The sequence below is a fragment of the Pangasianodon hypophthalmus genome, chromosome 6 (assembly GCF_027358585.1).
Source record: "Pangasianodon hypophthalmus isolate fPanHyp1 chromosome 6, fPanHyp1.pri, whole genome shotgun sequence".
NCBI lineage: Eukaryota > Metazoa > Chordata > Actinopteri > Siluriformes > Pangasiidae > Pangasianodon > Pangasianodon hypophthalmus.
In genome coordinates, this window is record NC_069715.1 from 25863045 (window position 1) to 25889560 (window position 26516).

Below are 26516 nucleotides of genomic sequence, written 5' to 3' on the forward strand. Positions count from 1 at the left end.
AAGAATATGTCATGATGTGATATACTTGCTTTTCCCTAAATAGGAAATGCCTCCCAGGACAGTCTGACTCTAACAAAGCCCTCATCTCCTGTTTTTTTTTTTTTTTTTTTTTGTTCCAGTCGAGTTATGAGGGCTGGAATGCTCCCGTCTAAATAGAGTCGATTGATATCACAGTGATGCAAAAGTTTTACGAATAAATATGTCGCAAGAAGTAAAAACCCAGTGATTTGACACATTTTCAAAAGATAAAAACTCAAAGCTGGTTGTCCTTAAACTGTCCTTCTCCATTTCAATCAAATGTGTTTGCTCATGCTTTTATAAAACCATGTATGACAATAATCTTGCACGCCAAATTCCTCAGATATGATGTGATCTCTTTGGCTTCAAAGCCAAGCTGAACTGCCTGTTCTTTAACCCCTGTCTTCGAGGAGACACATGATCCACTGGCTGTCCTGCCTGTAGTCCAGCTGGGATAGAACTGTCTTAAGCCTCCCACATACAAATCAACTGGCACAAGCGCCATAATGACATGTGGAATCAAGACAATGTCAAACTACAAGCAAATGGAAGGACACTTAATTATTACCAAACAGTTTTGTGTATGTGACTGCACTAAATGGCATGGTATTCCTCAGGATTCGATGTTGGGTCATGACATGATTTGCCAGAATGGAATGATATATTGACTTAAATAAGTCTGCAACTTCATGCCTTAAACTTCAGAGACCAACAAATCGACAATATAAAGAAATGATATGACCCTAGTTGTAGTTTTTGTGGAACAGCACCACCAATGGTCATAATACAAATATACAGAACAGGATGAAGAAGTGAGCCTGGGGCTGATTTCATTCTAGTCCAGACTCTAGATTCATGCAGTGACAGATGTGTCTTGTGAAACATTCCCTAGATTTGATCTTCATTTATATATTAATGTATTCGTTCTAGTATTTGATCTAGTTTTAATGCAAATGATCTTAATTAAATTTAATTGTTTTCAGCAAATGCAGGCTATGATAAACATAGGCAAAGTGTAAGCATAGACAGTGCATCTATTATATACAGAATCATTTCTCTTGTTGGGTAAATTGCAAAGAACAGAAGAGGAAAATTATCGACTGGATACTGTTACTACATGATAAATAGGCATATTGCAGATACTGCAAATCAGAAATGTGTGCGCATCATGGTGACATCATGTTCCATGCAAAGACTGGGAAAAAGGCATCTCTCTTTTCCAGGGAAAGTTTTGGGGGCTAGTTTTAGGTCTTTTTTTTTTTTTGAGAAGTAGTTCGGCAGAGAACTGGCAACCCTGGGTAAAGCTGTTCCTTTAAGTTTTCTGATGTGTGGAAGTTTTCATGAGGAAGGGCTGTTATTTAATAACATGACAAACTGCATTTTTTTGGTCTTGTGAGGGAACTGCTGGCTGGTGAGGCAAAGACTGTAAGATAGCTGTTATAGCATGAGTTATAACAGGAAGTAACCTTAACGCACATTCCACAACATTAATCCTAACCTAATAGAACTACTTAGCTGGCTAACTTTAGTTCTGAGCAGCATGTACCATACACACTTTAGCTAATGTTGTTTTATTATTATGTTGTACAATTAATCTATTTATCACTACATCAATCAAAAGAAAGAAGATGGCAGAGGAGGAAGACGTTTTCAGTAGCATACAGATTTATTATACTTCTTATATTATGCTATTATCATAATTTGTTTATGCCATTAACCTATCAGCTGCTTATATGATGTCCGTCATTAAAATGTCAGCATTGTGGAACTGACTGGCTGCATATAGACTAGCTGGATGGAGTTTAATGTATTTTAACCACTTCAGGTTCAAGTTCTGTGCAAATCCCAAAATTTCCAAAGCCATACCACTGGCCATGGTGCTCCATATTAAAGTAAGCTTTGGTAATAAACAATTTTCAGGCTTTGATACCAGGACTGATAGAGCAAAACTCTGCATAATTTGCTTGAAGGTGGTCCAGAATGTCAGGCCTGAAATGTCATTAACTCCCCGAAGGTAATCTTCAGCACAAGGCTCATTCAGCCGAATCAATATATGTCGAGTTAATTTAGAAGTCCTCTCATCCAGATGATGTATTACATTTCAGAGGCAGAGGTCACTCCAGAACATGTAAATGAATCCCGTCTATGGTCGTCCATCTCCTTCTATCACTCATTGGCTTGAAATAGAAGCGCATCTGTTGACATTCATGGTGCACGTATGGCATCCAGTTGAACCGATGTTTTGATCAAGGAAGTTGCCTGGGCGACGCAAACACTCTTATCGTTCAGGCTGAAAATGGAAGCCAGAATCTCCCCAACAGCTGCCAGTACCAAGGGTGTAAATGGATAGCCGTCAACATGCGTGGTTTACACCCAGTCCATAGCTAATAAAGATATGGGATCTCCAACTTTATATTCCTGATAGTAAAGGATAATCCGCTACACAATGGAGATCAAGCAATTGTTTCTGATATGCTTTCTTATTAGCATGAAGACATGGAATAATCTCATGTGCAGAGTTGTGCTTATTGTGGACACGTGGACATCAGTGATCTTGGTCCTTAAAGTCATAAAACAAAAGTTTAATCATCGGTGCTTGTGAAATGCTATTTAGAAATTTAAAGGTTTGAAGTGCTGTTTAGCTGTTATATGGCATCTCTTCAGCTCTCTAATGGAATACGGTGATGCTATGATCCATTTTTATCCTGTTTAAATGTGTGCTTAGTCAACATCTGTCACCACAGGAATAAACGTCTAAAACCTGCCCACTCAAGCACTTTACCCACAAGGATTTTATCCATCTTGCATCTGAAACATTAGAATCCAACTTTGTCTACTATGTGCTTTTGAAACATGCTATTCACAAGCCAGAGAATGTTGGAAAAGGGGGAAAATAGCAGGAAGTTTATTCATTCATCTTCTGTTTACAGCTTTGTTGAGGTTGGTGGCAAAGTTAAAGATCATGTTAGCCATTTCTGAGAACCTGCCAGCTAATTAACTTATTTTTTTTTTTATCTTACTAGCAGGCAGCTAATATAGACAACTCTGTCAGATTTCTGCCACATATTGTTTACCGCTTGTCTGTTTGTTACAAATGTTCTAGCTGGATTTGTTGATTGGAAACTCATCAAGCATAGAGCCTGCTTTTGTCTTGATTGTTGTGTTTGGAGACCCAAAAACCCAAATGAATATTTTCTTTCATCATGAGAAACCCAAAGAGGAAACAAACTGCAAAATAATTGCTTTCTGTCAATCAAGGAGATGAATTTTCACAATCATCCAAACAGATGCATGCTGCATACTAAGAAGTTCACATTTTTCCCCTTTTGCTTACAACATCTACAGGCTTTATGACTCTATAAGGTAGATAGATAGATAGATAGATTTAAAATCCTGAAGACAAATCCAGAGAGATGTGCAATTTGGTCACAAACCCCTTGCCATTATTACAAAAGTTTACCCAGTGTTATAATTATAATTATTTATGAAATGATATTACAGATTATAACAGTATTTATAATGCTTTTATAACTGTGTTATCAGAATGCATTATAAGTAGTGTTTATAACACATTATATATGCTATGATAACCTACATATAATAACTTGTAAGTTATATTTGTGAGCTCTGAATAAGGTTGTTTTTTTTTTTAAATCTGAATTTAAATCTGAATGCATACGCAGTTCTATATAATATTCTTTTGTGCTCGAAGTTTTTCAATACCAAGGCTCATTCTAGTGCCTCGTGCTTGATCAAGACCTTAAGAAACTTAAAAAGAACAGTCTTTAAGAAAAGATAATTTGTTTAAAAAAAAAGGTCTCATAATGCACTACGAATTCTAAGTGAGGCTGGGTTTCTTTGGTATTGGTCATATAATGTGTTATGAACACTATTTATAATGCATCATGTTAACAATTAATATAGCATACTGTAATAGAGACAGCTATAAAGAGGAAAATCTGAATGCAGGTACAGATATGGATATTTAGAGCACTAAACAGATACAGATACAGATAGGGGCATTGCGTTACACTCTTAATGTACACATATGGGAAGGATAATGAAAAATGTCCTTGACTTGATTAGACCTGACAGTGTTTCATGTTCACGGTCATTCAGTGTACATTGTACTGTGTGTTCACAGATAACACTGAAGCCCCTGACTCAGTATGAGGCTATTCATTCAGGCCGAGAACTCATTTCCTGTTGCTTCATGATATCTTCTGTTGTGCGTCCGATTCGCTAAATTTGGAGCTTAAGGAATGCAACCTTTATCGTCATTCTAAGGCTGTGAGGTCTTTTGTTTATTTCTTTCTATTAGCCGAGCCTGCTTTGAGTGGACCACCACCCATCCCGTGTTCGTGAAACACTTTTATACACACGTACATTCCTCATTGTTCAAACAACCTCCGCACACACACACACACACGCACAGATACCTTTCTAATACCTTTGGCTTGTGGTTGCCAAAAACTTTCTCCACAGCATAATCTCACAAGGGACACTTTGCTCGCAGACAATAATAGCCATGATATCACCGAACAAACAACTCTGGCAAGTTGCCACAAAGTTGGAAGAACACAATTATCTAGAATGTATTTGTATACTGTAACTTTACAAGTTCTCTTCACTGGTACGAAGGGATCTAAACCTGTTCCAGCATGACAATGCCCTGTGCACAAAGCGAGCCCAATGAAGACATGGTTTGCCAAGGTTTATTGTGGAAGAACTCGAGTTTCCTGCACAGAGCCCTGACCTCAACCTCAATGAACACCTTTGGGATGAACAGGAACGCCGACTGCACGCCAGGCCTCCTTGGCTGACATCAGTGCCTAAACTCACTAATGCTCTTGTGGCTGAATGAGCACAAATCCCCACAGCCACGTTCCAAAATATAGCAGAAAGCCTTCCCAGAAGACTGTAGGTTATTATTACAGTAAAGACGGATTAAATCTGAAATAGGATGTTCAACAAGCACTTGTGGGTGTGATAATCAGCTGTCCACAAACATTTGGCCATATAGTGTACTTTATGAAGGGGTTTATTGCAGTGACTAACACACAGCTATGTGCCAAAGCAATTTTTTGGGCTGAAAATGAAATTCCCTGAGTGTAATGTTTCCAGGAAGTGATAGCAAAAAATGTTCTCAGGGAAAAGGGATTTCGTTTATTTTTAGCTCAGAAATCTCCTATTTTCCATTTTTTTGAGATTTTTAGTGTTTTATACAGAAACCACAAAGCAAATGGATGATGATTTAGACATAAACATAAACCTGTGTTACTAAAGCTCCTAGTAGGAATTTCCAACCTCTGACTAGGAAAAACCAAAGAAAATCCCCCTTCAGCGCCTACTCAGAAAGTCGGGAAGGTCTCCTCAACCATGAGTTCAGCACATGATGTCATATTAATTCTCATAGCATCAGCAGTAAACCAATTAGTGCTTCTTTACTTTTGCAGGAGTTGTACAGGATATACTAGTATTTGCTTTAGATCAACCAACATACACCAACATTAACATTTGTTAAATCTGTAACATTGACTATAGAGTTTGTTTAGAGGAGGTAAATATACAGTACGTACATCACTCATGTCACTAACGATAGCTGGGTAGACTGTTGCTGAACAAAAGACAAGCATTGAGATGTCCATGTTTTTCACACTTTGTAGTTTGAATGCGTGTAGTTCGAAAATGACATAATTACAAGTTCCCACTTGCGAGTTAGGTCAAATGCAGCTATGGGGAGCATTTATTTATTTTGTTGGCATGGCTTAGCTCTACTTGTCTCCTTAAAGGCACGCGTCACTGCAAATAAATACAGTTCCTCAATGCCAAGGCTCATTCTGGTGCCTCGCAGTCGACCAACACCTTACTAAAAAACTTTTCCTGATATTCACTCTTGTATAATTTTTTTAATGAAAAAAACAAGAAAAAAAAAAAGATCTCATAATGCACTATGCAAAGTGAGGCTGGGTTTCTTTGGTATTGGTGATATAATGTGTTATGAACACTACTTATAATGCATCATGTTAACAATTAATATAGCATACTGTAATAGAGACAGTTATAAAGAGGAATACCTTTTCATTAAAAAAAAGATTATAACTGTGTTTAGTGCCTTATGAATGCATTATAACTTGGCATGAAGGTATTTGTAGTTCATTATAAATATGACCTTCATAAAGAGTGTTACCAAACTCACTTTTTGATTCATTAGTGAAGAATAAAGTTTTTTTTATTATTTTTGCATAGCTCATGGAACACTTCTTGGTAGTGGACGCAGACCTTTTGACCTGACAGTAGACAGGCCCGGGCAAAGCCCAGCAAAAGCACACTAGTGTATGTGTGTTTGTGTGTGTGTGCTGGCCGTGTGAGCTTCAGAAGGCAGGTGTGGACGAGTCAGTCCTACCTCATTAAACGCTGACTCTATGAGGTGATGCTCCTCTCTTGGCTGCACCGCAGCTTCGGTGATGTAATTACATATTAATCGCTTGTTGCCAGTGCCCTGACAACGAGTGCTGTCAACACAAGAACACAGCTCTGCATGTGTGTGAGCGTGTTTTCACCTGCTGGTGGTAAATCAGGGCAGACTGACGCTGGGAAGTGATGGATGGACCACTGCAGCATTACAGCGGGCTGATGTCAGAGAGACACCGAGAAAGAGAGAGAGAAGGGGATATGTATGTGTGTGGTTTATGTGGTGTGGATCTGTGAAACACATACACATATTAGTGCCCACTAGGTCACATTAATACGCATTACACATGGACACACCGTCCAACCCATCCATACATATATGTAATTAGTGACAGAAGCCCTTAATGGAAAATCAGTCCGTTTTTCAACCCCTTTTGTGGAAAGAGACCACCACATGACCACTGCTCAGGAAATATTATTTGGAAAGTGGATGATTCTCAGCATAGCAGTGATATGCTAATGTGTATAGCGCTAATACGAGTGTATTGTGCACAGCAGTGTCGATAGACTGGAGACGATTGCTCAGTCGTAATCGCTGATAGATTCCATCTATCATGATGGCAAGCAACCTTTCAAGGCAGTGCTAACCTTTTACGCATAACATATCTTCCCTTGCAAAACATGAACAGGGGTTGAAATTAAGAAAGAATTTTATACAAGAATCTCGGTTACTGTTTAACAAAGATTACAAGCACAAGTTGTTTTTAAAGTTTTATTTCAATTTTATAATGAGCTTACTTACAGATAGTAACTCATTGGGCTTATTTACAGTCCTGCCTTCAGCTTTGCAAGCATTACTGATGCTAAATAAGGGGTAAACAATTAAAAAATTACTAAATGCTAATGCTAGAGACTAGCAGCTACAGCCAACTTGTAACCAATCAGTATGTTTCTTCTACTGCGATGCTGTAAAGTGTACATGACACACAGTATATACTTTTAGCCATACCCCTTTCTTCCCTCCCTTCCTGAGTCAGCTTCCTCCAAAGCTACGAGTGATATTATTATCAATTGTTATACTGCATATGAAGTGTGGATGCAGTTCATTGGAACACCTCAGGCTATGCTCACAGGTATACGGCTTGTTCTGAAACTGTCATTTTTTTCTCAGCATTTTGGCCTCCTGTCCACACGGAAACACATTCTGGGTCACTGAAAAGCTTTTGTAAGCTAATGTGGATAAATGTTAAAACTGTAAAAACGTCTTTTGTGTGTCTCAAAAATGTACGTTTTTGAAAACGGTGATGTCACGGCATCAACGTGTGCATGCCCATTGTGGTTTTGTGTGTGTTATGAATGCACCAGGACTCCGTTCATCATGGCTGCTAAGCAGGTTGTTACTTTGTGATGATCTTATTTGATAATGTGTTTGCAATTTAATTTCGCTTTGTTTCATTATTACACCCTCGCACAGAAGCATCAGAAAATGAAAGAACGGTGCTGCTCCTGAGCGCACGACCCCGCTGCTACAAACTGCTCTGCGAACTGAGATTTTGGATAAGGTCCGGCGAAATAGCAGCTGGTGAGACGATTTCCAATCAGAGATTGTTGTGGCTGAAGAGTGTCGTTTTTTTTGTTTTAGAAATTTTGGCTTTGTTGGTGTTTTTCCGCATTTCCCCTCCTCTACTGCTCAATACACCTGCTCTTGACGTTATTCTTGAGGCATTTCTCATAACAGCTTATGACATGATATTTCCATCTACTGGGCTGGCATGCTCATATGAGTGCTTTCACATCGTTTTGGCATTTTCGTGTGGATGGAGACATTTTCAAAAAGCACTATCAACAAAATATTGATATATGTGTTGACAGGGCCTCAGTGTCACTGCTAGGTTGAGAAACAGTCCAGCAATCAAAAATATTGGCTGTGGTCAGAAACTGACACTGGTGAAGGGCTAAAGGACGACTGACGCAAATCTTTAGAGCTGGCTAATGGGGTAATTAGACATAATTAAACGATTAGATAATCTACTCTAAAAATATCACAGGTCCACAGTATTAAGTGACCATTTAAAAAGACACCAGCCGGCGGTGATAATTAAAGGAAAAATCTATTATAAAATCTTTGTAAAAAAAAAAAAAGTCTCTTTATAAGAAGAACCAAAAATATTAAATCCCTTAATTGTGCTTCTTTCTTAGATGTTTCTGAGAAAATGATTTTTCCATAAAATCTCTAACACTGTCAGTATTTAGCCTGATGAGGTTTTCAGTGCAGTCACATCCCCTGTGCTGAGAAATGAAGGTTACTGTAGTATGACTTAGTGGTCCAGAGGAAGGGTGTGTGAAACTGTTGGGGAGTTTCAGAGATGAGAACCACTAGAGGAAGGATTTGATTGGGTAAAAGATGAACGGGTAGACGGCAATACACAGTAGTGCACTTTACTGTTAATCAGTATTTTGAAATAGTTAACGGTGAGATAGCCGTCCAGTCACACCAAACTGTGACACCGTGAAACTATAACAACTCTAGTGTCTAATAAAGCGACCAGTAAGTGAACACCAACACAATACATGTAATACATTTGTACCAGTACCACATACACTGCCTTGCCAGTTTCAGCACTGTGCTGAGAAACCACCAAATAATATCTGAGGTCCTGTGGTGGTCCCTTTACACTGATGGACAGAGTATCTTTCCCTCTCTCTCTCTCTCTATTATATATGTGTGTATTTATATATATATGCCTGCAAGGATTTGATATCCTTTATCCAGCTGTTCATTAGGTTTGTCCTGCTCTGCAGTCATCTCATATTTCTGCAGTCATCTCATAGCACTGCCGAGATTGCTAAAGGCACAGTGTGTATGTGTGTGTGTCTGTGTCTATGTGTGTCTGTGTGTGTTTTTGGGCATGTGCTTAGTGCTTTGTGGGGACCAAATGCTCCTACACTGAAAACAATGGACTATATGGTCAGTCAGATTTAAGAGAACATACTGTATTATGTATAGTTTACATAAAAATATTACATTTCTTACCAAAGCACAACTGCTTTGATTATACTAGCCTTAATTTAAACAGGTTTCTAATTGTTAGATTGAATTATGTAATGTGAGCATGATCAGTTCATGTAGTATTAACATAACCCATCATGAATTACATTATGAAATCTCGTTGAAAGTGACGGGAAATATAGCTATAGAATTAAATTAACACAGTGTGTTACATGTGGTAGATTAGTGCCGTGGTAATGTGGTTGTTACTGAACACCAGTGATCTGGGTTTGATTCTCAGCTCAGGTGACAGCATGAAGTTTGATTTTGATTTACGTATAATAGGGTAAAGTGACAAATTGAAACGATTGCTCTAATGAATTTCTCAGACCAGTCCTACAGTAGGGGTTGTACACTGTACCCAGAAACCTCTACTCACACAATTTTAGTTCCCACCTGCCCTGATTTTAGCCCCCATGGAGGAAAAGCCACAGGGTTTAATTACTGCATGCAATATGTTTTTAAAACAGTGATGTGTATGAAGTTTAGAGTAGATTATATACATTTTGAGCCAGACAGTGCACACCCATGAGAGACAAATTGCATTAGTTCCTGGTTTGTGATTCCACCACACTGCAGAAACCATGATCTCTGATAGCAGCACCAGTGGGATCTAGCCATCGCTTTATCTCTATCTAAAGAGAGCGATGCAGCGGCGCTTTAGTCATTTAGTCTGTCCAGCTCTCTCACCTCCTCATCAGTAAACTCTGCTCAAACAGATCAGCTTCCAAAGCTTCAACTTTCATGCTAATATCACCATCAACACCATTGTGCTCTTCGTCTTGTAGATCACTAACTAGCCAATCCGAGTCTCTGCTGTAACTCAGCGCAACTACGCAGTGTAGCCATATTGCATTCTAAATGAACTTTGAGTCCAGTGTTTACACCAAAGTCTCCACTATGTCTATTTTGGATTTTTCCATTAATATGAAATTGAATGCTGCTGGAAAATGTTGAGTGAGAAAAGAAGCTTTATTTTTAGAAGCTAACAGTGAAATCTGACCATTATCACTTACGTGTGAGGTTGATGAATTTTTTTCTCTTATGAAACTCCATTTTAACTGCACTAGCAATGACTTCCTGTGACATCCGCACACCAACCAATGAATTAGCACCATAATTGATAAGCACATTCAGGGTGGACTTTTCATTTATGTGCAGCAAGCTGAACCCCAGTAGCGCTTGTTGTACAAAAAGTACCTACTTTGAAACAGGAACTACAGTGCAGGAACCAAAATCAGCACTGAGTCCTCTGGCTAAAGTACCTGAGTTCCTAAAAGATGTTCCTGTGGTGGAAATGTAGTACCTCATGAACATTTTGATGTGTGGAAACATCTGGCTCATCTCCCTTTTTTCTTTTTTTATACAAAAATTACAGATATTACTTATTTTTAAAATATGCAGGCGTATAGCATTATTCAGCTTTAGTAATGCACATGGAAATCGACCACAAACACAAAAGTACAAGAAGTGTTTGTGTGTGTGTGTGTGTGTGTGTATTTCTGTGTGTGTGTAGCTGAGTAGGAGAGGAGCTACATGAAGAGCTACCTCACTGTGTAAGAATGTGTGATTTATATCATCCTGTCCTGCCCATTAGTCCAGAACCACCCCTCCTCCCCCCCAAAACACACACACACACACACACACACACACACACACACACACACAGTTGTCCACTTCTTCTCTGCAACTTGTACACACTAGGCCTCTCTGCAAAAGAACATTTCAGAGAACAGGAAAGGGATAAATAAATAAATGAGAATCATATTGTGCTCTTTGCATAATTTAAAAAAGTTATATTAAAAACTTAAAAACATACAAAAACAAAAATGTTGAAAACAGCTAATTAAAAAAGTTCTCTAATTGCTTTATCGATTTGATGATTATTACTAATAGTCATGAGATGAAAGATAAATGTGAATTCACGCCAGTGCACCAATGGAATGCTGGGTAAATGCTAGCAGTGTTTTCACTTACTGCCACCTAGTGGTTGTCAAAACAGATCCAGAAAGGGTTAATGGATCCGCACGTGGAGGTTTAATAATTCAATAAACTGTGGGTAAATGTGAACTTTTGCAATGTATTGTGTGTGTGTGTATGTGTGTGTGAGACATTTCTGAATGTGTAAGAGACTGGAGCAAAGGGAGAAAGAGACAGAAAGGGCCTGAGGTCTCTATACATCTAATATATAATTGTGTGTGTGTGTGTGTGTGTGTGTGTGTGTATGTGTGTGTTTGTGTGTGTGTGTGCCTGTGTGTCAGTAAGATGAAGGTAGAATGGTAAATTGGCTGGCCGAGCTCCAAGAGGCATTGTCATTGCATCTGTGTTCAGGATGTTCTGCACACACTCTCGACCTCCACCCACCAAATTAGCTGCCATCTATGTCTCTCTCTCTCTCTCTCTCTACCTCCATTTCCTTCTCTCACCTTGTCCAGGGTTGTGCAAAGCCCCTCAATTAAGTTTGAAACTTGAACACATCCATTAGAGGCAAAGGAGGAAACCTGCGTCTCACTTCACTACACCTTCGTGGTTTTTTTTGGTTTGTTTGTTTTCTTTTCCCCTCTGATGAATGCATTTATGCTTCACTCCAGCATGTATGAATGGATTCTGCCCTGAGTGTCACATTACATATGTCTTTGATAGACTGGGATGAAAGAGAAACCGGCGTGAATGTGATTGGCCACCAGATTCAGTGCTGCGTTTGCTTTTCATGGAGCATTTCACTGCATCGCTCATTTACCTCCATTACATTTCACACTATGGATCAATGATGATACGTGGCTTTTATGAATATGAATAAGCATCACATAAGGAATGTAGGAAAATGGAAACAGGAAAATAATGATGTGGTGCTGTACTGGAGGCGGACATGATTTCACCCTGAAGTTGATTATTTTCCTATAAACACACATTCTGAAGTGTTTTATTTCCCTTATACCACAACAATTTGCCAAAGATTACAATTTATGTATATTTATTAAAGAATGACACATTGTACTTTTTATCCCATTATAGATAAATGACTTAGTTCCTGTAATCACTTACATTATAACAGCTGTATATTGTATTCCTTATATATGATATTCCTTCACTTTCTTTTGAAGGTAATAAGACAATAATTTCCCAAATCCCGACGATGCCACAGCCATTCCATAGCCAGGACTCTAGGAAGCAATGCTAATCAATCGTGGCCATCTGTGAGCTCATGCATGCAGAAGAGAGCATATAGAGATAGATTAGAATAAGCACACTGATATTAACCAAACTACAGTTAGAGGTGCTGTTCTAGAAAATAAATCTGATACAAGAAATAATATAAGAAAGGAATAACACACAAGAGACTAGAGTTCTATGAAAATAATTATTTTTGTATACCCGCACGGTATGGAGTTTGTTATTCCGCTGATACCACAGCAATTTGACAATGATTCCAATCTTTAATTTATTAATGAATGACACTCTGTGTATTTTAATGGTTTATAGTTAAGATTTAATGTTGTGGAATGTCCGAGAGACAGGTTAGTTCCTGTTATAGTGTACGTTATAGCTACGATAAACAGACATTCCCTCACCAGTATCACCTCCTCTATCGCTCTCTCTCTCTCTCTCTCTCTTTTTTTTTCTCTCAAAAAAAATCCCAGCTTGTCGTTTTACAGAGAAACCATAAGCCCAAACTTGTCTGTCCTGAAGACTTTCCCGTGCTGGGAAACTTTGCAAAGCACCAACGACTGTTACAAAGCACTGACACTCGAGACTCCTTCCATAAAAGTTGTCTCCTAAAAAGTGTCACTCCTTTGTTACTTTGTTAAACAACAACTGTTTTTTTTAAATCTCTTTGTTATTAGTCTTAGTTTATGTAAAGCATCGGCCATGCACGTCCCTGTAAATGAGCTGTTACTACAGAAACAATAATGTATTAGAATGAGCTCATTAATATATATCTGTCATTCACGTTACATCGGGAACTACTGTTTGGCAGCAGCACTTTAGTCTTTTAGTCTTTCCAGCTCTCACCTCCTTGTCTGTACTGTACACTGCTCAAACAGCTCAGCTTCCAAAACATCAACTTTCATGCTAATCCTGCCAATGCTATCATTCTTGCCATCTCAGAGAGTGTTAACTAGGCAAGCAACTGCATTGTGTATGTAGCTGCATTGCATTCTGGAACCTTGAACCCTAACCCTAACCCAGACCAATATCTCCACTAATTCTGTACTGGCTATCACTGGATAATGTCAAACTTTGCTGGAAAAAAATGGTAAGTTATAAAAAAGCTCTTTTGGTTAAGAACTAAAAGCGGAACCTGATTGCTATCCCTTATATTTGAGATCGCTGATTTTTTTAAATTCTCCTATGAAACGCCATTGTAACTGCGCTAGCAACATCACTTTGGGACATCAGAGAGGTGCACAGCTTCTAACTTCACACAGGAATAATGAAACTACAGCACCAACACATTAGTCATAATCACTAACCCCAGAATCACTAATCACATCACAAATATTTCAATATAAACATATTTAATATGTTTCTGGGTGAAGAATTGGTTTTATTACAGCAAGCTCAAAAGTAATAGTTTAGATTAGATTGGATTAGATTAGATCAAGATTTTAAATGAAGTCATTGATAACGTTTCTGCATTCGCCAAACATTTAATGATAAGCATTTCTCAATTCACTTCTACTTCTGGTCCTTGGTAGGATTTTCAATATTTTAAATGAAGTTTTTAAATTGAAGTCATATAAACAAAAATGCTAAAACGGTGCATTTAAGGTGCTTGAAAACTTTTGACTGACAGTTTAAATACATCATATACAATCTACATATGTGTCGTTTAATTTATAGCTTTTTACATTTCAGTGTAACTCTTTAGAATGATTTATATTTTTTAAGCCCTGAAAGGTCAATGCCACAAGTGTATTGGTGTAAATTCTGTACACTCGTCGAAGGCTGACCAAAAGCCATGTTGTGCACTTGGGTAAGTGAGTCGTGCCAGAGATTCCGTCCCAACCACAGTCAGTTGGAGCATGCAGTAAGTGCACTAATTATATAAGTAGACCTGGATTTCTGCAGCAGCAAAGCATGTCACGCACAAGACACACACACACACACACAACACACAACACACAAGCACACACACACACACATAGCACAGCTCCTTTGTTGATTCCGTAGAACAACTACACCCTGTCTTTCTACAAACACACACAAACACACACCCAAATGCAGCCGTCTGTCCAGCGTAGGATCCCTTTAGCTGTGAGTGCAGTGGCAGCCGCATATTTGTGTGGTGAGTAAGGAATGTGGTTACATGCCTTACACATGAGCTATTACTGAACACTGGTCTCAGTGGAGCACACAGCCTGTGAGCTCATTCAGAGAGAGAGAGAGAGAGAGAGAGAGAGAGAGGGAGGGAGGGAAGGATACAGAGAGAGAGAGAGAGAGAGAGGAGGAGGTTCAACAATAGACGGAGCGCACTTTCAGTTCAACTCAGTTTGGAACAGATAGTGAGCAGTGCAGCTCCATCACACAGCTACTGAACACACTCATCTGTCTTCAACGGGACAACTCCTACACTTCAAGGTTTAATCTGAACCATAGTGGACTGAGAGAAGGTCCATCAGAGGTTTAGGCTCTCTAGTGCTGAGTGGAAGTGAGTGCACTGCTGTGCAGCTCGGTGCCTGGATGCCGGTGGACGTGGTGATCGCTCCTCCGCTGTGGACAGACATGCACGAGAGCGAGATGAAGCTGAAGATGCGAGTGCGGCGCATCAAGGATGGACGCGACCTCCGAGGTGAGTGAGAGCACAGGCAAGAGAGAGGAAATGAGCGGGTGAGGCAAGGAGTGTGTGATGGAATGAACGAGTGAGTGAGCGGAGTAGCTGATTAAATGAGTGAGTGAGTGATAGGGTGATTGATTGAGCAAACAAGTGGTTGACTGTGCAAGAGCTAGTGACCAAGTGAGCACAGAAGTGTAAGAGGGTGAGCCAAGAAGTGAGCGAATGACTAATTGTGTTGAGTGAGTGAGCAAGTGGATGAGTGAATGAGTGAATAAGGAAGTGAGCAAGAGATATTGAGTGAGTGAATGAATAAGGAAGTGAGTGAGGAAGTTAAAGTGAGTGAGTGAGTGAATAAGGAAGTTGGTGAGGAAGTTTAAGTGAGTGAGTGAGTGAGTGAGTGCATGAATAAGGAAGTTGGTGAGGAAGTTAAAGTGAGTAGGTGAGTAAATAAGGAAGTGAGTGAGGAAATTAAAGTGAGTGAGTGAGTGAGTGAGCAAATAAGGAAGTTAGTGAGCAAGTTTGAGTGAGTGAGTGAGTGAGTGAGTGAGTGAGTGAGCAAATAAGGAAGTGAGTGAGCAAGTTAAAGTACATGAGTGAGTGAGTGAGCAAACAAGGATGTTAGTGAGGAAGTTAGAGTGAGTGAGTGAGTGAATGAATGAGTGAGAGGTTGATTGGTGGGTGACTGAGGAAGAAAGGGAGTTAGTATACAAGTGAACAAGTAAGTGGATGAGTCAATGAGTGGAGTTCGTGAGCAAGTGAGGGAGTGAAATAGCAGCTAGTGTGGTATTGTTGCCACGCTATTCATCCTTGCTGTGTACTTCTGCAACCTGCAAAGATTCCTGCATTAATCATGTGATCTTATTAGTGTCTCAGATCACACACACACATACACACACACACACACTGCATAAGACCACTAAGCAACGAACATCTAACTCTCCAAAAAAAAAAAAGGTTTGTGTCTATGTATCACATTCACTCCCACTTGAACAAGAGAGCGAAAGCCTCTTAGTCTCTCTTCACTCTAACAAGTGTACAAGAGGGATTAACCTGCTAATACTGACGCTAAGCTAGCACAGCCTTAATCCAGTGTGTATATACACTTATCTCCACATGCAGCGTCTGCTCACATTAGCCTTCTGGACGTGAGGTGTCACATAATAACCTGCGCTCTGCTTCTTCAACCATAATAAGGCCATTATGTGGATTAAATGTCAGTAGTCGTGGCACAAATGCACAGCTAATTCATGTAATTGATCACAGAAATGGTGTCTCTGGTGCTTAAAGTGTACTAGCACCGTATCAGATGCTTGACGTAAAGGTTCGGATAGAACTCAGGCTCGGCCATGGTGTGTGGGCTCGGTTAGCGTTTGTTGTTCTCTTTCTTCAATCTATACACAACATCTACTAGGATGTGAATTAATGAACGAAGGCAGTGGTTAATTAGAAACCGTGACCTAGTGGAAGGCTGATGATTCCTGACATGACACGATTATCCTGGTGTCATTCTATCACTCCCGAATGTGTCTTTACTTGCCTGAGCTGGCATGTCACCCCCAGCACCATGAACATATTTAGCTCAGGGTTGTTGTAAGCGTGCACATTAGCTGCTAAGCAAAGACGTAAATACTACTGCTCTGTATTTAACACAACCCCAAGCAACAGCCATAGCCTATGTAGGGGACACTGAGGACATCTAGATATCACTAACTCAGTTCAATTCAGATCTTCATAAGTGCTTTTCATTTGTTATTTTATTTATTTTATTTTTTTTTAGATGTATATCAGAAATAAACTCCACATTAAGTCTTTAGACATATGAAAACATGAAAAGGTAATATATAACTAAATATGTGTTAATTTGTTTGATTTGAAAAGCAATGTAAATAAAAAAAAAAACAATAAAAAATGTATTATATTTAATTATATATTAAATTACATATCACTAGTTTTCACTTACGATGCTTTTAGGTAAAATTGTATATTATATATGGTATTATATATATACATACATACATATATATATATATATATATATATATATATATAATTGGTGTTGTCAGTAGGAGGAGGATGAAATTACAACAACAGCAACAACCATAATAATAATAATAATAATAATAATAATAATAATAATAATAATAATTTCCAATGCACTTTTTAAAAAGAGTTTTTAAAAAAGCAAAACATGAAGTATAAGACAAGTAACAAATGAAAAAAAAAATACTTAAAAAAAAAGCCAAAGTAACTTGTCATATAACATGTCAGAGATGATGCTATGAACAGCAACAGTAGCATTCTTGAGGCCCCAATACAATAATTACTCTAAATTGAATAGATAATAGTGTAATTTTCTAGTTTAATATCAGACTATACTGAATATAAAATATGAACAATAGCAGGTATATGTTATCACTTAATCTTGGAACTGTGTGCATAAGTTTAAATAACAAATGTGTTATTTTATAGGGGGAAAAACACTAAATGCATCAATGCAAAGTGCATATTTTGAATAGTTCCATAGACAAAAATTTCACATAAAGTCAGAATGTGAAATATTGAGGAAAAACTAGGTCAAACTAGGTCAAAACCTGTAGGCCAGTGTATAAAATTAGAGATGATAAAGGAGGGCACACCTGCAGCAACTCCATGACTGACACTGGCTGATAAAATGTGACACACTTCCAGCCAAGATAAATAGCTCCGATCATGTGTTCAGAGTTTTCTAACTGGGTGCTCACGCACCACAAATGGGACGAAATGTATCTCGGGCAGCATGTCAAGGAAAAGCAGCAGCTCTTGATTACTTGCAAATGATGATGCATTATCTTGTGGAATATTGTCTAAACTGTGATTAAAGCAAGCTGGGGAAGTTCTGCTTTCTTCTCCTTCTGTTCTGCTCTTCAGTTATGCGCTGACATCTACAATACGCAGCCGTGTCTACTCTAATTGAGTTAAAGTTTATTTCTGCACTCCGTTTCTGTCTGTATCTCTCTCAGTCAATCAGCCTTGAGCCCTGAGAAATCACAATCACAAGTAAAGCTAGCAAGATAGTCCTGCAATGGTAAAACCTGGTGTTAGCCAAAACTGGTTGGGTGCAATTAGTTAGTGTGTGTGTGTGTGTGTTGTGCACAGCAACTCAGAGACAGCCCGCTGGCCACCCATGTGTTGAGCGATGATGTCATACTGCTTGGCAGTTGCTTTTAATAGTCAGAAACAGACAGGCCTTGAGCTGAGCTTTTAAAGGGCCAGGCACACAGCTGGAATAATGGGTCAAGACTCTTCCACCTTACCTCAATTTACATACTTCCTTCCAGGCATCCTGTCTGCTAGTAGGTAAGCCAAGGTGACTTGTGAAGATGTTTCACACTCGTTCACATGGTTTCATCAGTTCCAGTGAGAAACTGTGAAGCACTATGGATTCCCTTTTCTGAGGAAGAACTGATGAAGCCCATGTGGATGTTTATACCAGAAACCCTGACCTTTTACATTACCTTGACATTTTAAATGATCTAGATAACTAAAACACCTCCACAGATGCAGAGTATTGATAAACTTTCTGGTTCGCCAACCACTGTGGTCTGTGGCTGGTTGTTTTCCAAATTAGGTAGCCAATCAGCAGTTTCGCTAGCCAACAAGTTAAAAAAAAAAAAAAAAAACAAGCAAAAAAAAAAAAGAGAAAAAAACAGTCTTAAAATATGCTGAAAAATATTGGGAAAAAAAAAAAATAATCAAAAATTCAAGTGGGGTTCAAATGACAGTGAACGCAGCAGTCTAGCTATACAGGAAAATCCCCTGATTTATGCCCTCATCATAAATTGTTGGTTTGACACAAAGTGGTTTGAACCTCCAACACATCCAATGTATTTTCGTGTGGAAATTTCATTAATTGAATTCAAATGTCAGTAGACACAGTAAATGATGTAATTACATTCAAGTGATTAGATCAAGACAAAAGACAAAGCCAGTTTAACAAGAAGGATCATTTTTTTGTAATGTCATATCATGGACATATTCGAATTAAACCAATCAAATGTCAATATAATTAAATCACGTTGCAATATATTGACTTGTTTACGTGTTTAAACCCGTGATCTTCCAGTGCAATGAGGATGGTTTGTTACGTCTGGATTCTTGGAAAACGTGCTTCCATTATCAAAGGACAGTACTTTTTCAAACACACTTTTCACCTTTGCACCACCTCGAGGTTTTTCACAGCAGCTTGCGAACCCGTAGCTGAAGAGTGAGTAGCTTTGTGTGTGGTGACTGAGGTTTGCGTAACACTCAGGCGCTCTGTGACAGGACCTGTCATGATGGCATTTGTGAGTCACGGCCATGAGGCTGATTATGCCTTTTGAAACTGGTGTCTTTGCTTTGTTTTGCCCGTTATCTATATTTCAGGATGGCCTTGCTGAATGATGTCATGTGAAACATCGCCGACAGAAAAGGGAACAAAAAATAATTACAGTAGCCCCCTTGATTAGGTAAAAAAGTGCATAACGGCTGATGTGTATGCTGAATCGCTAAAGAATGTGGTGAATGAAAATGTGAGGCGCAATATCAGGCTTCAGCTTGTTCTCATTTTCTCCCCCAGTCACATGTATCTGCTTACTAAACCTTACCTCATGCACATGAGCTCATCTTTTCTTTCATGCTTAATTGCTCCCTTGTCCTACTGTTTCTATCTTTCTCTTTCTTTTCTGCCTTTGTTTCATTATCCAGTCACTGTTTAAACACCTTCCCACCCAGCTGTACTCATAAGTGTGTATCTGTGTGGGCTTGTTTGGCATGAGTGTGTGTTTGTGCTTGTACATATGTCTGCAAGTGTGAGATGAATGATCAAGAGCCAGGCTGAAGCTCTTAACCTGAAGTGATGATGTCATTGCCCTTGCTTGCCAGCCTTACTTGGAAATTCAGCTAACGCTTTCCAGATTTTGCAAGATTCCAAAACATTGATAATTAAACAATGCTAACATCTTCTTGTTTTCATCCACTTATCTTCCTTGTTTCCTTACACACTAAATAAGGACATTGGAGATTTGAACGTGCACATTAGCTCAGGGCTAATTTGGTGCCGTGTTTAGATGTGATGTAATGCGTCGCTTAAGAAAGCGTGGAGGCCGAACAGGCTTTATTAGTGCTGCAAGATCCAAAAATACACCAATGTAGGTTGTGAAATTGACTGGCTCTAGGCGGATCATTGGTGTCCAAGTGCAGTCCACACATGGACTCTTGTATCTGGTGTATTTAAAGTTGTTAACTTTATCATTTTGAGATACACATCATACTAGTTTGGACGCATGTGCATAAAAGTGAAGAAAACTGTTTCTATGTACGTATGTGTGTGTGTTAGGGAGCATGCCCTTGGCCCGTGGTTGGGTGATTTGTTCTCGTGGTCCACTTCATTCCCACAGTGTGATGCTGGATACTGAGAGGAGATGAGATCATGCAGGAAGCCAGAGAGCAAGAGAGCAGAGAACCAGACACTGACACCGTATTTGGTCTCTTAAAGGGCCAGACTTCCAATTTCACCAGTCCCACCAGATTTCTCATTCCTCCTCTACGCTGTGAAAAAAATGCTGCTATCATTTCTTAAAGTACAGTCTATTGCTGACTATAAAGTTATTTTGAATTATTGCGAAAGCTCGGATGTTGACACTCTGGCAATTGATCCAAGAGCCAAGTTTACTAAAAAGAATGTAGTCTCTCATTCTCCATGGAGTTTCATGTTCTCTAACTCTGCGTCTGTTAGTCTACTTAGCGTCCCCTTGGACTGGCAGGATGCGGAAGCTCGGCTGTGTATGTGGAGCCGATACTGAGCTCTCATTTGACTTTGTGTTTTCGGATGTTAGGAAAGCCCCTCCATTGTTACTGTACAACAATAATGCTGTTTCTACTTCAGCCTACCAATACATGTACCCAAGCTGAATAGTGGATTTTATAATCACGTTAATGGATAATGTAGTTTTTTCACTTTATTTTAAGCCTCAATTTCTCTCTTTATGTCTCTTTTTAGGAGGCTTTGCAGCCTTCTCTTCATGCTTCCCGGATGTCTGTGAGAGTAAGCCGCCACCTTATCTTCCCCTCAGTCTGTCTCAGCCGTGCCTACCCGTAGCTAACCTGGGTCCGACTCGAATACTGCCTCACCTCTACCTGGGCTCACAGAAAGATGTCCTTAATAAGGTAAGATGTGGACTCTGCTCGGTTAGCAAGCAATAGATTTAACTCATCGTGCATTGCCTAGCATCACAGCATCCCTATTATTCGAAGACAGTCACATTGAAACAACACAAAAGGAAAAATGAACAATTGTTTACATCGTACCATCACATACTCCTCCCACAACTCAGTTTGTTCCAATGAGGAGCTTCACTGTACCCCTGAATGCCTGTCAACTATTTTTCTTCTTCCTGTATTTATTTCTACTTGTCAAATGGCCAGAAATTTGAACACTAATGGTAAATTCTCCAATAAACCCTGATTTAACATCCATTCACACACATACAAATAAACTCTCAAGCATTTCCAATCACAACCTATGAATGGCTTATCTAACAATTTGTGCAGTTGTCTTTTGTTGTGATTCTTTGACTTCCGTTAAAAGCTGTTTTATCTGCAGATCTCTGAACCAAATGTCAAATATCAAAGACATATTTGACATATTGGCATTTAACCTTGAGGGCGTTTTTTGCTCATCAGTAAATCATTTCAGCATTGTGAATATTCTGTTATTACCTTTGCTAAGAAACTGAGTATGAATTTGACTTGAGGCGAAAGGAAATACCATCAACCATCAAAACAAGTGTTCTTAGCTGACATCTCTAGCAAAATATTTTGTCTTGACATTCCATCATTGTGTATCATATCATACAGTGAAAGAGATAAGGGACTGTTGTATGATCCAAGATTATCTTGCCAGTTCTGATTTTCCATTCAGTCTTGCATTTTTTTCCCCTCAGGAAATATGCCGTTATGTAGAACTGATGTCGAGATCTGTTTTTTTAAACAGGAACTGATGGCGCAGAATGGGATCACTTATGTCCTGAATGCCAGCAACACCTGTCCAAAGCCAGATTTCATCAGCGAGAACCACTTCCTGCGCATTCCCGTCAATGACAGCTATTGTGAAAAGCTGCTGCCCTGGCTGGAGAAAACCAACGAATTCATTGGTAAGAATATTTTCCTCAGAATATTACCATATGGCTTGCTGATGCTGCACAGAGGGTCAGGCTTGACTGAGAATAGACTCAGAATAGCTCAACATTTCTGCTTACAGTAATGACAAAGGTTAGGATTATGTTAGACCAATTCAAGCAGCACTTTATGGGAGGTCTGACTGATGTCAGCACTCGAGCTGTGCTGAAACCATAAACCTAGTGCTGTAGTAGCATTCTGGTTCTGACTGTTTTTCCTTATCTTTCTCTTTCCTTTCTTGTCCAGACAAAGCTAAAGTGTCAAACTGTAGAGTCATCGTCCACTGTCTGGCTGGAATTTCTCGATCTGCAACCATTGCCATTGCTTACATAATGAAAACCATGGGGTTGTCATCTGATGATGCCTACAGGTAAATACAATTATGTAATGTCTTTTTTTCTTCAGTTGTGTCATTTACAGTATGTCATTCTTCATGTTTATTTAATGTTTACACACCAAATGACAGACCAAAACTAGCCAATATTTGCCGAAATTTAGAGGCATAATCCAACTATATGTATACCTGAAATATTGACATTGGAATTATGACTAATGCTGAGTATATCTGACTTGCTCTGGACTGTTTTTGGTGAAAAGGTTTCACCTCATGAAAGGCTTGCTTATGAGCCAATGAGTTGAACCAGCCACACAAAAAATATAGTGAAAGAGGTCTGGGGACTCACAATTAGGAACCACTGACTTGAAGGGAAATTAAATCCACAAATCATGTTTTCTTTACTTCCCCTAGGTTTGTGAAAGATCGTCGACCCTCGATATCTCCTAACTTCAACTTCCTTGGGCAACTCCTGGAGTTTGAGCGAGACTTAAAGCTCAAGACGCCCTTAACCTGCAACCCTCTGAGGTCAACAACTCACCATCCTGAGGTGATAGAGGTCAACACAGAGACTGTAGAACAGAGCAAAGAGAAAAGCCATTCTCATCAAAGAATGCAGGAAACTATGGTATTAAATGTCAAGCCACCATCACCTACCTCACTACGAAAAGACCTCAGCAGCCTTCATCTCTCCGCAGACCAAATTCTCCACAACAACCAGCTCAAATGTTCCTTCCAGCTCGACATCAAGTCTGTCTACTCATCAAACCAGCATCTCCGAACCTCCCCTAATAACTTGCAATCAGACTCAGAAACCATGCCCATGCTTTTCAAACTTGACAGTCCAAAAAGCACCAGCAGTATGTGTTCGTATTCTCCATCCCAAGAAAGCCCAAGGAGCCCCAAGCCAGAGTTGTGGCGATCATCAGTAAGAGAATCTACACAGAAAGACAGTGGCACCTTTGAGAGGTTATCGACCACAACTCTATCTCTTAACCTCAACCTGAATCGGCAAGTTCCAGTTGTTCAGGATCCTGTTCATAAGGCCAACGTCAAGTCGTCTTCATTCCTCAGCTTGCCCCTGACTACATCTTCTGTTTGGACCAAGCACAGAGGAGTGACTCAAGCCACGACGCCTGGCACACCCACTGAAGACCACCCGTGGTTCTTCAACTCAGATCTGGACTCTTCAGGGTCAGGTTCTGGGAGTGCTGTGAGGTTTGGAAGTGCTCCCAGCTCCGGTGTGATTCAAGTGGAGACACAGTTCAAACGAAGAAGCTGCCAGATGGAGTTTGAGGAGACCATCAGTACAACAAGAAGCAGTGAGGACTTTGGAAAGCTTGGGAAGCAGTCTAGCTTTTCAGGCAGTATGGAGGTCATTAAGGTGTTATGACAGAGAGCCTGAACTTACATTGGTCATATTAAAGCCTCTCTTGATTAAGAGATTAAGAAAGAGGACAGATAATTTATTACAGAGATTTATTTGCAAAAATCTGTACAGAGAGGTCAGTGTTTGGAGGTGAATCTCAGAAAGGACATGTTGCATGCATACTTGCATGCGTACATTAGCCCATGCATTATGTACTCCAAAGGACAGTAGACCTGAAGGCCTGAGCTCACCCTATTGTTATGATAGAAATGAAGGATGGATGACATAAGCCATACACCAAAGAATAAATATGCCTGAGGTACCCTTCACTTGAAGGATACATAGTATGAACTATTTATGTTACAGCATGGCTATTAAAAATACAAGTGAATGGGCTATTTACATAGCGCTGGATCATTTATGACCGAGAACAAGGTTGAGGTAAAATATTTGCTGTATTATATTTAGGCTCCGTTGGAAAACGACCTTTAATATTGTCAGTGGTGTTACCAACTGCCTCTGTGATTTAATATTAGTTTGTGAAAGTAGACCGCATGTGTTGAGCGGAGATGAACTCTCAGCTGTACTACTGTGCACTGGGCATGCTCAGAAATGACTGGCTACCTACAGACAGACAAGCTGCATCCTAGCAGTACAAAGCTTTATGTGTATCCAGAAGTACTTGCATATGTATATATATATATATATATATATATATATATATATATATATATATATATATATATATATGAATGTATATATATATATAAACATCAATTTCAACTGAGTATTTAATGTTTCATGCATTGTTGTTTTAACTTATTGTATCGGTTTCATTCTGGTAATGAGCAATAATATAATATTTGAAGACTTCTTCTTTGTCTCTGTTTGATTTTGTGAAAAACATGCAAATAAACCTGCACATTTATTGATTATACTATCAGGGATTCTTAGCATATCTTGCTTTTTAACCAAGGCCCAATGCCTGGAGCAAAGAATTACAAATGAACATGAACAATTAATATATAACAAATTAGGTTATGTGGATCACTTCATTTTCAGTGATAGCTCTTCTTAGTATAGTAGCTTTTACATCATTTTGTCTTCTACAGTTGGGGGTTCAGTGCCTTGCTCAAGGGTCTCACCTCAGTCGTGATATCGAGGGTGGGCATTCACTCCCCCCCACCTACAATCCCTGCTGGACCTGAGGCTCAAACCCACAACCTTCAGGTTCACCTTTGGGTTGCAAGTCCAATTCTCTATCCATTAAGCCATGACTGCCCCCTTAATGGTCTTTCAACTGGGGAGGAAACCCCAGAGCACAGGGCGGAGATTTGAGTCGAACCCCCAATGCCGGAGGTGTGAGGCAACAGTGCTAACCACTAGGCCACCGGGTCCACGCCCTAAATATGTGTATGTGTTCAGTCTTAGCCTATCTCTGCCTGGCCTTTAATAAACCCGAAATAGGTAGTATGACTAATTAGTTAGAGTTTTATTATTTTCGTTGTCTTGGACGGAAGTCGTGTTCATTTCACAGCCATAATGAAAACTGTGGTTGGTAAGAGAAATCAAGGCTGTGAGAAACTTCCAAAATTCACACTCGGAATAGACAATTGGAGCACGATGTGGGTTTTTCCTACTGTAGGTTTTCCCAATCAGATATGGTGTAATACCAGTATAAATAGTGGGGGCACTGTAGGATAGTGTGATGTCACAAACACAAGTAAGATGTTCCAGTGATGGCCAGGGATGTTTCAGCTCTACTCTGTACCCCTAATGCTCAGGTCACAATGTCCACTAGGGTGCAGGTCCTGGGGTACCACCTGTTCTGCATAATTTAGTGTTTTCTCTGCTCTAACACACCCACTCCAAGTCAGGATGGACTGTTAATTAGCTTATTAGTTGAATCAGGCATGTTAGAGCAGGTAAAATTATGTGAACAATGATGCTTGTGTAACAGCTGCATGCACTCTTATAGCATAATTGAGGTGTATTTGCAGCTTTGCAGGCGACATGCTGCTTATAGCCGCCGACCCATCATATGATTAAAATCTTTTACTAAATATCAACTTCAGCAATGTTACTTATGTTCAGGAAATATTATACTAAGAAAGTGTTTGTGATAGAATGCATAGACACGAGCTTTCATTCATTTGCTATCACCGATGTAGTGAGCACCAGATGTGTAGGTTGGGGTGTGGTATGGGTTGGTGCAAAGTGGGTCACGCTGCTTATATCTTTTCCAGAGAAATAAGAGGTTTCCCACAAATGTTGTTCATACTTATATATATAAATTTATGTGTGATGTGAGTCTGAATAGCTACCAGTTGCCAAAACAGAGGCTGAGGTAGTCAAGCTT

General features: G+C 39.4%; 1 protein-coding gene across 1 annotated transcript; it reads left to right on the forward strand.

Moving 5' to 3' along the window:
- The first annotated feature begins 14890 nt into the window (after positions 1 to 14890).
- Positions 14891 to 25031, forward strand: dusp8b (dual specificity phosphatase 8b). The gene is made up of 5 exons (XM_026914414.3): positions 14891 to 15275; positions 21277 to 21443; positions 22270 to 22429; positions 22701 to 22824; positions 23203 to 25031. The coding sequence occupies exons 1-5, from the start codon at positions 15167 to 15169 to the stop codon at positions 24179 to 24181; spliced, it is 1539 nt and encodes a 512-aa protein (XP_026770215.1). The 5' UTR covers positions 14891 to 15166; the 3' UTR covers positions 24182 to 25031.
- Positions 25032 to 26516: the final 1485 nt, after the last annotated feature.

Coding starts and splice junctions, on each gene's coding strand:
- dusp8b (XM_026914414.3), top strand. CDS start 15,167: ATGCCGGTGGACGTGGTGATCGCTCCTCCGCTGTGGACAGACATGCAC. Junction 15,276..21,276: donor GGATGGACGCGACCTCCGAG/GTGAGTGAGAGC, acceptor GTCTCTTTTTAG/GAGGCTTTGCAGCCTTCTCT. Junction 21,444..22,269: donor AGAAAGATGTCCTTAATAAG/GTAAGATGTGGA, acceptor TTTTTTAAACAG/GAACTGATGGCGCAGAATGG.